The 12,306-nt window shown below is 39.8% G+C and overlaps 1 protein-coding gene across 1 annotated transcript; it reads right to left on the bottom strand.

The window, feature by feature from the left end:
- Positions 1-9,251: 9,251 nt before the first annotated feature.
- On the bottom strand, positions 9,252-9,818 carry LOC136179247 (variant surface antigen D-like). Its single transcript, XM_065955013.1, has 2 exons — positions 9,628-9,818; positions 9,252-9,486 (listed from the first exon to the last, which is right to left on the bottom strand). Exons 1-2 carry the CDS (start codon positions 9,816-9,818, stop codon positions 9,252-9,254), a joined length of 426 nt encoding a protein of 141 aa, XP_065811085.1.
- Between the last annotated feature and the right edge of the window lie 2,488 nt (positions 9,819-12,306).

Raw genomic sequence — 12,306 nt, 5'->3', positions numbered from 1 at the left:
TTGTTCTGTTTTATTCACTACATTTATGTGACATACAGTTACTACATTAGTGTGTAATGTGGTAATGTGAAGGTTATTATCAGTTTCACATTTAGCCCTAGAAAACAACATACATTTAGTTTTCTGAACATTTAAAACCACTTTAATATCGTTAAGTGCAACTTGGAGAATATTAAAGGAATGTTGCAGGTTCTCCAGGGCAAGCTGAGCAGAATTAGCAATACAGTACAATATTGTATCATCTGCATATAGTGATAGCATTAAGTGAGCATGTGAATGGTCGTTAGATAATAATGGAATAATTTTATTAATAAAAATTGTAAAAAGGGCTGGGCCTAAGATTGAACCTTGTTGAACACCCTTAGTGATTGGAAGAAACTCAGAGTGGATGGTTCCCAGGTTCACTGATTGCCGTCGGTCAGTGAGGTAGTTCAAAAACCACACACATGCACTTGCACTAAAACCAATAAAACCAAGAATTTGCAAAAGCAATGAATAGGGTGAACCGTGTCAAATGCTTTGGAGAGGTCGACAAAGATGGCAGCACAATGTTTTTTTTTTTATCCAAGGCACTGACAACATCATTCAACACTAGTGTGACAGCAGACACAGTGCTGTGCATAGATCTGAACCCTAATGTGGGCTTAGAACAGAGTTTATCGAGAGAAATTCCTTGAGTTGGTGATTTACGAGAGACTCTAATATTTTTGCTAAGCAGGTCAGTTTGGAGATTGGCCTATTATTATTAGGGTCACTCTTATCTCCACTCTTATGTAAAGGGGGAACATAAGCGGTTTTCCATACATTGGGAATTACTCCAGATGAAATGGAAAGGTTAAAAATGTGAGTTAATTGCTCAGCAATCAGAGAGGCAGAGAGACGGAGAAAGAGAGGATCCAATTTGTCTTCACCAGTAGAGGTAAGGTTTGAAGAGCCTCTAAAACGACACAGAATGAGACAGGAGATAAGTTAAACTGAGAAGTATGATTTGGAGTGGGAATACAGCCATTGTCAGTGGGAGGAAGGTTAATGCTAGTACTCTGTTATCCACATCCTCAAAGATGTGACTGGCCGCTGCGAAGTGAATATTGAAGGCAGAGCAGATCTCACTAGGATCATTCACTAAGCAGTCGTCAAACCTGATGAGTATTAGGTAGGGAGGCAGCAGTGTTGCTAGTATTAGAGTTTACCACCTTCCAGAATTTTGCAGGGTTGGAATAGAAGTTAGAGACCAACATCAAGTAATAAACTGATTTAGCTTTTCTAAATCAGTGAAGTGAAGTGCATTTATTCCTGAGTGCTCTGAAAGAAGCCCAGTGGGACGCCTCTCCCGTACGTCTAGCTAAGGACCAAGCTTTGTTTCTTGATAGAAATACAGCTGACAATTCAGGGGAAAACCATGGACTAGATCTATTTTTTACCCTAACTTTTTTTAAAGGTGCACACAGAGAGGAACTTATTAGTAAAAAAGTTTAAGGCTAGTTCTGTATCTTGAAATTGAGATGTAAAATGGATGTCACTCTCAAATAGGTCATTCATAAAAGCAGGTTCATTAAAATGTTTCATATTTCTTTTAACAAAAATATGTGAAGAAGTTCTCTTTAGATGCATATCCCTAATACAAGCAATAGGGCAATGATCACTAACCCCTAAGTCAAAGACACCACTGGCAGTAATTTTTTCACTTCTGTTTGAGAACAATCAATCAAAGTCGATCTTGAAGGATTCTTCAAGTTGGGCCTGGTGGGTTCATTAATTAATTGGGTTAAATTGAGACTGGATGAGATTTCCTTCAGGTAATCAGAGTTTTTGGTCAACTAATCCAAGTTTAGATCACCCATAACTATGATTTCAGAGTTTGTATACTGAGAGAGTAATTCAGCTAGACAGTCAATGGACCTAGTTTCAGCTGATGGGGGTCTATAAATCCCTATTATAACAAAGAAATGATTTGACCCCTTATTTACCTTTAAAGCTATAAATTCAAAGCAATAAGGCACAGAAACTGCATGTAAAACAAAAACAGAAAAACATGATTTGACATAAACAGCATATATGTTTAAACATATTGTTAAAACAGAGGCCCTTGGTGTTTTTTTTGTTGAACTTAATTCACAAAAAAGCAAATATAGAAATAATCAGTTTTGTTCGCTGATCGTCTTGTTTGCTTTTGTCATACAGAGGCATCAGTATTCATTTTATTCCCCTCACAGAGGCGATGGTAGCTTGTGGGCCCCATCCGACTCTATCCAAGTCCTATCTCTAAATAAAGGCAAAAAAAATAAACCTTAAAAAAACCTCTTATCTTTTCTTCCACCACTGCTTGTTTTGATTATAATGCTGAGTTACATTATTGTTCTCTTTTGCTTTAGAGCTGTTTGTGAATGGTGAGCTTGATGAAGTATTATTTGGAGGATTCAAAAGGATTGCCATACATACAGCTGCTGCACACTTTGAGTTTGATGCCGTGAAAACCATTGTACGAGATGGACAGTCCACAGTAGAGTACCGTCAACAGGATGAAGTTGTTTCTCGTAATAGGTGACTTTGCATTATAATCTCAGTTATGATTACACCATGATCAAACAGACTTTCTGACCTGCATAGATGATAATACATAAGGGTTACTGCTTCGTCTGTGTGCACAGACAGGTTTTAAGATCAAATCAGAGCAACTCTTAAAGGAAAACTGTAACTTCATTGAGACATTGCTGTGACTTGTAGATGAGAGGATCAGTAGAGAAATAAATAGTACTTTGTTGAATTTGCACAATAGTGTGTATAAATAAGAGATGTAGCCCCCCATAATGTCACCAATTGGTCCCACAGCTGGATGAAGACTCAAGTTCTGCATGTGATTGCCGTGAGCCAGAATTGACTATATTTGAAGAATATGGTTGATCTGGATACGTTAGTAGGCTGATCAGCTAGTTTTCCTTCCTGTTTCCCAAAGAGTGATATGCTACTTTAGGCAGTTTCTGACTGCAGCTGGTTATTTATCAGACAAAAGAGGCTGAGTTGAAATGATGCAGACTTGCTGTTTGCTTGCAGGAATCTCCAGAGAGAGAGTGGAAACCTAACTTAAAAATGGCAGCTTAGGGGCATCCATAACCTAGTGGTTATTTCACTGGCTTTGATAACTGTTGGAAATATTTGAGGTAATGTAAGTACTTAAGAAAAATATATATAACATAGGTTTAGTCCATCTTTTTATTCATTTAGATATTTTAATGTAAACATTGTAATACAATTCTACATATTGTACATTTAAAGCTGAATGAAATAACACAGTGTTAACATTTAAATCAGCCCATGCATAGCTGTCATGACTTCAAAAATTAGTTGAAGAGACCCAAACTGATTTTTTTTGTAACAGGCTGTAAACCAAGCAGCAACCTCTACTGTTGAAAGTCACAGTTGTGGTGCAAAAAAACGCAGTTCCTCGAATGTCCACTTAAGGCTGGCTCTAACATCCCATTTACCCTCTTGTTAAAATGCCCATTAATACAGAAATAAACACCTTTATTAACCGGTACAAAAAATAAAAATTGGTACTAACAGCTCATGTTTTTATTGGTACACACGTAGGAGGTAAGGTTTTTATAAGTCACCCACTTTGATTTTTAAATGCTGAGAGTTATGCATACATTTGCATAATTTGTAGCTGTTTACTTAGAAGTATAGGCCCACCTCAGCTCCCCCGATCTGTTACTTAGCTGACCAAAAGTTAATTTGAGACAGTTTTGGCTTCATAACTCTGCTTCTGATACCAATTGGTGACATCACTGAGACTATGTCCATTTTCTGTACTGTCTATACTGAATACATGTTATACTTGTGTTTTTAGGCTTTTGGAGACAGCCTAAAGTGTTTTTTGCATTTCCCCATTGGTGTAATTTTTTCAACACCAAAGTTTCCTGTTTAATTTAGGCCTACTTAAAGGTTTTAGTATAATTTAACTCGTATGAGCTACAAAATGAGCTCTGTCACTATTGAACAGTGCTCAGAATGATGTTTCCACCTGAGTCTTTATGCTAAGCCAGTCTTACCAGCTGCTGGCTATAGCTTTACTAATCACTATAGTTTCAAAATTGTGAGAACTGAGGTAGATTACACTTAATAACTGATGCTTACATTAACATTTCTGCACACACCATTAATAAGCCCACACAGGAGCAGGGGCACAAATCCACAAGAAATATAAAGATCTGTGCTTTCTTTTCTAGTGTGACGGTGATCAGGCGGGCCAAAGAAATAGATGTTGTAAGTGGAGACACACATATTGTCTTCCTGATTCATGAGAAGGAAGGCAACTTTTATCTCTGGCCTGTTATAAGACAACAGCCAATGGACACCAATGTTACAGGGATTTTAGGTGGGTGGATTTGTTTGCATGATTTAATATCAGGTACATAAAATATTCAATCAATGTTTGCACTCACTCGCTGTTATTGAGGTTATAATTATTCACTAATATATTGTGCTATTTTTTGTTTTTCCTTAGCTCTAAAGCCAGCAGTTTATGAAGAGGTACAGCAAACCCCCTCAACTATACTCAAGATCCAAAACACGGAGGTCACTGCTAACAGGTACGTTTTGTTCAATCAATCAATCAATCAATCAATCAATCAATCAATATTTAAATCATTCAATCAATCAATTTTATTTCCATTGTTCCAATTTAATTTATATCTCAAGACACTTTAGAAAAAGAGAAGGTCAAGTACGTACTCTTTGTTATATTATTCAGAAAGCCCCAACATTAATCCAGCCCAGGACTTGGCAACATTAAGAAAAGCACCATTGTTCTGTGTTATTATGAACAAAACGATATTCGAGAGTGCTTTAATACACAAATATAAGATCTTTTATGTTTTTATTTGAAGATCCACAACTGCTGACTACAGTATCGCCTCTGCTCCCACACTGGACTGCTGGTCTGTGCCCTCTGAGTTCGCCTTACAGAGACCCATGAATGAGTTCATCGTTACACAAATTTAACTGGGAAAGGTGTTTAATCTCTTACAAGGATTTCATTAAAAAAACATGTTAGACCATGGAAAAATACTTTTGACCTTTTAGTGACAAAAATTGTCCCAGATTCTTAGTTGTTTTAAATGACCTTAATAAATACATATTTACCCAAAGGACTTCTTTGTCCTACTACATTTGTCTGGTTATTGTGAGTTGTGATTTATGGTGATATTTGTGTGTGTATTAATAGGCAGGCTGGCACATAGTACGACACACTGTAATTTCTATACCACAAGTGTGAACTGTAGAGTGCTTGTAGATCAACCAGCAGTTAGAGTTACATAGTCAGCAGCACATAAAAGTATAACACATATGATAGGATGCAAAGGTGTCACCAAAGCTAATGATCCAAGTTTATATTTCAAACCCTACAGTCTTTAATAGCATAGCAACTACATCTGTAAAGAATCGTTGTGCTTTAGACCTATAGGGAAAAAAATGGCAACCTTCTGTATAGCAATGTTACAGACAGAAAGAAAAAGCTATTAATTTCAGTCGCTGAGAAACATAACAAGATATGTTTTCAGAAGAAACCCTGCGACTTCAAATATATTTCATTTTTGAGAGATATATCATGTATGATAGTTAAACATGTTTTTCTCAAAGTTAAAGGAAGAATTTTTCGACATTTTACGGATAAATATAGCATAAATATATACAAGTTTATCAAGTATACTGTATATCCTACTGTATAATGGGGTGGCAGTAGCTCAGTCTGCAGGGACTGGGGTTGGGAATAGGTGGGTTGCCAGTTCAAGTCCTGGAACTGACCAAGTCAGGAAAATGGTCTGGTAGCTGGAGAGTTGCCAGGGCACTTCCTGGGCACTGCTCAAGGGCACTAGGGTGAGTGTGTAGCAACAGGGTGTGTGTGTGTAACATGTTCATTAAAGGTTCTATATGTAACTTTTTACATGTATAAATCGTTTTTTATCGCCCATTAATAAGCGAACGGTTAACTGATGTGAAACAGTAGATGTTCACTGTCTATCTGTGTTGCCTGTATAAAAAGTTTCCCCAGGTCGTATTTTCCGCGAAAGCTCCAGGAAGTGACATTTTATGCACGTCCTCAACGTCCTCCTCACTCCGCTCCACTTACAGAGATCAACAGTACAAACTCATCACACACTCCTGCTCTCAGCCAGTGCCTGCAGAGACTGTCGTTTGTAGGATGGAGAATGAATACAAACACACAGACTCCTTCACAGACTTTCACGTGTATGACCTCTTACCTCCTCTGTAAACATTATGAGGGTAAATATCCAGTGCTTCGCGGCCGATGATGATGCTCGTTTGTGTACGTACGAGCATGTATGACGAGCACGCGAGGGAGAGCGAGCAACAGGTTACTGGTGCAGTTCACCTAACGGACTGCGGTGTCGCTACAAACACAGTATTTTTGAAAGTTACATATAGCCCCTTTAAACAGTTTGAAACAGAATTTTCCTTCGCTGGATTAATAAAGTATAAATTGTTAGCAATTATTATTATGTAAATGTCTCTCTGAGTCATGACTATATATAATGAGTTGTGTTGTTGTTGATGGAGCTGTGTTAACATGATGACGGCCAACTCCTCTCCTCATGTAAAAAGCTGTTTAAGTCAAAGACTAGAGAAAATAACTATTACATAATTATTTTTTGAATGTCATATAAGAATTTTAAGATCAATGTCATTCCGTGTTTACATGCAACGCGAAGCTACAAGCTAATCAACGTGAGCTAACATTAGCCTGCTAACATTTGATAACTCCTTTTTGTGAATGTAAGGGGAGAGGGGTTGGAGGTGTGTTGCTGGAGGAGCGTAGGCCTCAGTATGGCGGAGGTGTCGCCAAACAGCAGCTTGTTTTGGTTTCATGCTGGTGCTCAAGGGCGACATCTACTGGATTAAAAAGTTGCATATTCTTCCTTAAAGATACAAATGAACTTTATCAATCCAGAATCACAAAGCACAATAACCCCTCTCCCAGTTAGGTGATATTCCCACAGTAGTGGCAGTTCTAGACCACTTTTACTGAGGGGGCCAAACTGGGGCCAGTTGTTTTGTCAGAGGGGAACATTAAAAAAGAATAGAAAACATTAAGAAAAATAGACAAAGATAATTGCTTTAATATATACATATATATATATATATATATATATATATATATATGTATATATATTATGCCAAACAATAGCGCACATCATTAAATAACACAACATAAAATACCATGATTTATGTTTGTTTCAGTAACAGAATTAAATACTAGATTGTGAGTCAAATACCAGTGTGTTATGAGGGGGGCTCTTGCTTTAGGAGGGGTGGCCACAGGGGGGACCAAGCTCAGTTTTGCAGGGGCACTGGCCCCTGTTGGCCTCTGCCTAGAACCGCCCTTGCTGCTCAGCTCATAGTGTTTCTGGACTCTGGGACCAAGACTTTTGCTTCACTACGGGAGACTGTGCCTCTGTTAAAAGAGATGGGGATCAATGTTGCAGAGGATGAAACGGAGAGACAACAGAAGGTGATGATGCAGGGCAGCTGGACCACAGTGACAGGACGGAGGGAGAAGAGGAGGCCGCCTTGTATGACAGAGGAGGACATGCATGCCTTTTTCAATTGAACTCATTTATTCATTATAGTTTTACAAGGTAAGGGGTCAAAGCATGGACAATAATAAGAAATTGTATGGGCAGTTAAGGTTATGAAACAAACAGTCAAACAACCAGAATATCTTACAGACTTGAAATAGAAAAATAATAGTGAGCTGGTTAATGATGCAAACTAATTTGAAACTGACAGAAAAGTTGGCCACAAAGAGCAAAATTTAGACTCAATTTGAGTAAAGAGCAACTTACAAAACACCTAAGAAGTTGCAGGTGCACATAGTGCGATTCCCCAGAGAGAATTTGCCATATCTCTCGGAGTCTGGGACTTTGGGGAGTCATGTTATTTTGTTATATTGTAGTTCTAAAGGAGATGCTTAATGTTATTTTTTGCTGTGCTATGTTCTGCACAGTTGTTGTTTTTTTCACAGAGGTACAGACAGGGACGGACTGGGACTACAAAACAGCCCTGGACTTTGACTCGGTCGGCCCACAACAATCGGTACGCGGAAAGTCATCAACGCCTGGCACGGGTGTCACAATACTTTAATCATGACTCATGACACTATACCATCCAAATTACAGCAATAGCACTGATGTTGACTAGATGTTGTGTTAAGAGCATAGTATTCTAGTCTTACTTAAGAAATGAAGGTGTCATCACACTGCAGTCCCTCTACTGTCAGGTATTTTGTCTTCTTCTGAGGGTGGTAAGAAAAAAAAACCTCTAGGCTGTGACTGTCTGAATTTAAGGTTGAGCTGGCGTGGGTGTCATCCTCTGCCCTCGGTCTAAGCTCAACCTGAATAAACAAATGATGGAATGGATTAAAAAAAAAAACTGGTTTTATGTATCCAATTGATCATAACATCATCTATTCCAATGCAATATTATGATTACTTTATTACTCAATAATCTTAATTAATTTATGCAGTAATTAACTTACTGCACAAATAATAATGAAAATACACCACTACAAATGTAACTTCTGTATTCAAAGTCTTCAAAGTTTGTAAGTATTATCAGAAAACTGTAACGTTACCAAAACAAGTAAAAGCACAACAGTTTTTTTATATATTCAGTATATAGCCTATTTCTTAATATTACTGCATGTGGCATTTTACACCTACAGTGTTTAAAGTGGAGCTGTTTTAACTACTATAATCATTATTTCACTTTTTTGCATTGTACTGAGCAACACAAACTGGGTATAGATAAAAATGTAGCAACTGAACTGAATAACATTTGCTAACATTAGCCAGCAAGTAACTCTCTTTCTCCCTCTCTCATGTCATGTTCCATACTTACTTGCCCTGTATCTGTCTGTGGAACTTCCACCAGCTCATCTCTCTGTCCCTCATCATCACATGTGGCCCTACCATGCTGATGCTGCACAACTGTCTGGCTCGCCTCAACACTCTCTTCTTCACTCATGCTGCTAACTTCTTGGATGCTGCTGCTAACATCAACTTGTGCTGGCTGTGCTGCTGCCGGCTGTGCTGCTGCTGCTGCTGCTGCTGCCGTCTGTGCTGCTGTGCTGCTGCCGTCTGTGCTACTGCTGCTGCCGTCTGTGCTGCTGTGCTGCTGCCGTCTGTGCTACTGCTGCTGCCGTCTGTGCTGCTGTGCTGCTGCCGTCTGTGCTACTGCTGCTGCCGTCTGTGCTGCTGCTGCTGCCGTCTGTGCTGCTGCCGGCTGTGCTGCTGTGCTGCTGCGCTGCTGCCGTCTGTGCTACTGCTGCTGCCGGCTGTGCTACTGCTGCTGCCGTCTGTGCTGCTGCCGTCTGTGCTACTGCTGCTGCCGTCTGTGCTGCTGCCGGCTGTGCTGCTGCTGCTGCTGCTGCCGTCTGTGCTGCTGCTGCTGCCGTCTGTGCTGCTGCTGCTGCCGTCTGTGCTGCTGCTGCCGTCTGTGCTGCTGCTGCTGCCGTCTGTGCTGCTGCTGCTGCCGTCTGTGCTGCTGCTGCCGCCTGTGCTGCTGCTGCTGCCGTCTGTGCTGCTGTGCTGCTGCCGTCTGTGCTACTGCTGCTGCCGTCTGTGCTGCTGCTGCTGCCGTCTGTGCTGCTGCCGGCTGTGCTGCTGTGCTGCTGCGCTGCTGCCGTCTGTGCTGCTGCTGCTGCCGTCTGTGCTGCTGCCGGCTGTGCTGCTGCTGCCGGCTGTGCTGCTGCTGCTGCCGGCTGTGCTGCTGCTGCTGCCGGCTGTGCTGCTGAACATTTCAGTGAGCTTGCGACATTTAGCGGCTTCACTTTCTAAATGTCAAATATTTTTTGCCTTCTCAGCCCCACCCTTTTCTTTGTGTTTTTTACCGACATTATCCATATTTTTGTGCTTCACTACTACTACCAAAGATCGTCTTCGCTGCTACTACTTCTTCTTCTTCTTTTCAATTAGCTGGTGGGCACAGGCAGCTGCCGTCAGGCATCCAACTTAAAGACGCATTGTTGCCACCTACCGGACTGGAGTGTGAAACAGTAGATTAGCAGGAAAAAACAAACAAACTGGTGATGACTGCATGGCGGCTGCCGGCCGTCCTGGAGTACCAGCCGCTCTGTGATTCTCCAGAACACACAGATGGCCAGTCTGCCCCTGGGTGCAGAGTTGAAAGGTTTAAAATGATGAAAAAGCTAATATAATTTCATATAATGTCTATTGTCCAAACCATCCCATTAAAAGGAAAAAGATACTCAGTCAACTAAAGAAAATGCAATGTTCTATAGCTCTTCTACAAGAAACACACTGAAAAAAAACTGAAAAGGGAATGGGTAAACCATATATTTTATGCCTCATATGGCAAGAAAAGGGGTGTGATTTAATAAATAAATCAGTACCATTCTCTTTAGAGAAAGAAATAAAAGATAAAATGGGACGGTATGTAATGATAGTAGGCTCCATGGGAGATATGAGTATATCTTTAGTAAATATATATGCCCCACAAGAGGAGAACGAAACATTCTTTAAACACTTAGCCAATGTTATTACTGTTGATGCAAAGGGGATGATAATAATGAGAGGGGATTTTAATACAATACAAAATGGGAAGTTAGACAGAATACTATCAGAAAAGGGATCGATCGCAAAAAAATCCAGAGTATTAAATAACACTATAAAAGAGTTAGGCCTTATTGATCCATGGAGAAACATTAATCACAGGAGCAAGGATTTAACTTTTTACTCCAATCCACATGACAGCTATTCAAGGATAGACTTTTTCTGTGTATTGAAACAACATGCACACAAAATCCTAAACTGTAAGATAGAGAGCATAACCATCAGTGATCATGGCCCCATTACAATAACTGTGGATTTGGGTAATGAACCTTCTTTTAAATACTGGAGATTTAATGTGTCACTTCTATCTGATGAGCAGGTGTCAAAGGAACTACAACAACATTTAAAAGAATACTTGGAGATAAAAGACAATGGCCAAGTATCGCCTTCAATTTTATGGGAGGGGGAAAAGCGGTGATGAGAGGGAAAATAATAGTACTAACATGAGACTGGAAAAGCAAATAAGGTTAGAGAGTAAAATAAGAGAACTAGAGTTGAACCATAAGAGAACATCAGACAACGCTATACTACTTGACTTAAAAAAAGACTAGAAATGACCTTGAAGATTTACTGACATATAAAGCTGAAGGGGCCCTACGTTTCACTCGCCAAAGATATTATGAGATGGGTAATAGAGCAAGTCGCCTGTTTGCATTCCAACCCTCGAAAAACCCAATCAAATAGAACAATTTCAAAAATAATTCACCCCAACTCCAAGCAACTTGTGGTCAAACCGTCTGATATAGCGGAAGCATTCTCAGAATACTACAAAAATCTATACCATGATTCAGACTCTAATAACATAGAAGGCAAAACACAGATATTCCTTAAAAAACTACAACTACCAATTTGCCACTGACATGACACGGCCAATTTCATGTCAAGAAATATCCGACACTATGAAAAAACTAAAAAATAATAAATCCCCTGGCACAGACGGGTTCCCGGGGGAATTTTATAAATGTCTCATAAATGAAGTCACACCAGTATTATTTAAAGTCTTTAATTTTGCTCGAACATCAGGTAACCCACCAACAACGTGGTCAGAAGCCATCATTTCAGTCTTACATAAGGAGGGGAAGGACCCAACTTTATGTGAAAGCTATAGGCCTGTTAGCTTACTATGTAACGACTTAAAGATATTGACAAACATTTTGGCACAGAGAATGCAGAAGAATATAAAGAAAATAATCAAACCGGACCAAACAGGGTTTATTCCTGAGAGACAAAGTGCTAACAAATTTAGGCGAACATTGAATGTTATAACATATACTAAGAATAACAGACAGAATACCATGTCACTCAGTCTAGACGCCCAAAAAGCTTTCGACCGGGTGAAGTGGAGATTTTTAGACAAAACTCTGGCAAAGTTTGGGTTTAACACAACATTTATAGATTTATAGATTAGGACAGTCAAACAATGGACTTGGGCCTGCACCTCTGTGAGAAGCCTCATTTGAGTTATTCACTGAGATCACAAAGAGGCCTAAAAGGACTCTTAATCCCAGAATCCCCTGCAGTACTTCACACCTACGCGTGAAGTAAGATGGGGCCCGGAACCTCTCTCTCCTCATTGGTGGGGACCTGAGGTAGATTTCCATTGTTCTTTCTCTTTCACGCGCTGACTTCAAGTGCTCGGAGACACAGGCTCACT

The sequence above is a fragment of the Labrus bergylta genome, chromosome 5 (genome assembly GCF_963930695.1).
Source record: "Labrus bergylta chromosome 5, fLabBer1.1, whole genome shotgun sequence".
Taxonomy (NCBI): domain Eukaryota; kingdom Metazoa; phylum Chordata; class Actinopteri; order Labriformes; family Labridae; genus Labrus; species Labrus bergylta.
Note: the sequence above shows the minus strand (reverse complement) of the source record. Positions and strands in the feature narration are given on the sequence as shown.

What these genes read in the sequence shown, in the direction of transcription:
- LOC136179247 (XM_065955013.1), bottom strand. Translation starts at nt 9,818, where the DNA reads ATGTTCAGCAGCACAGCCGGCAGCAGCAGCAGCACAGCCGGCAGCAGC. An exon ending in CAGCACAGACGGCAGCAGCA is followed by an intron (nt 9,487 to 9,627) that starts GTAGCACAGACG and finishes AGACGGCAGCAG; the next exon opens with CAGCAGCACAGACGGCAGCA.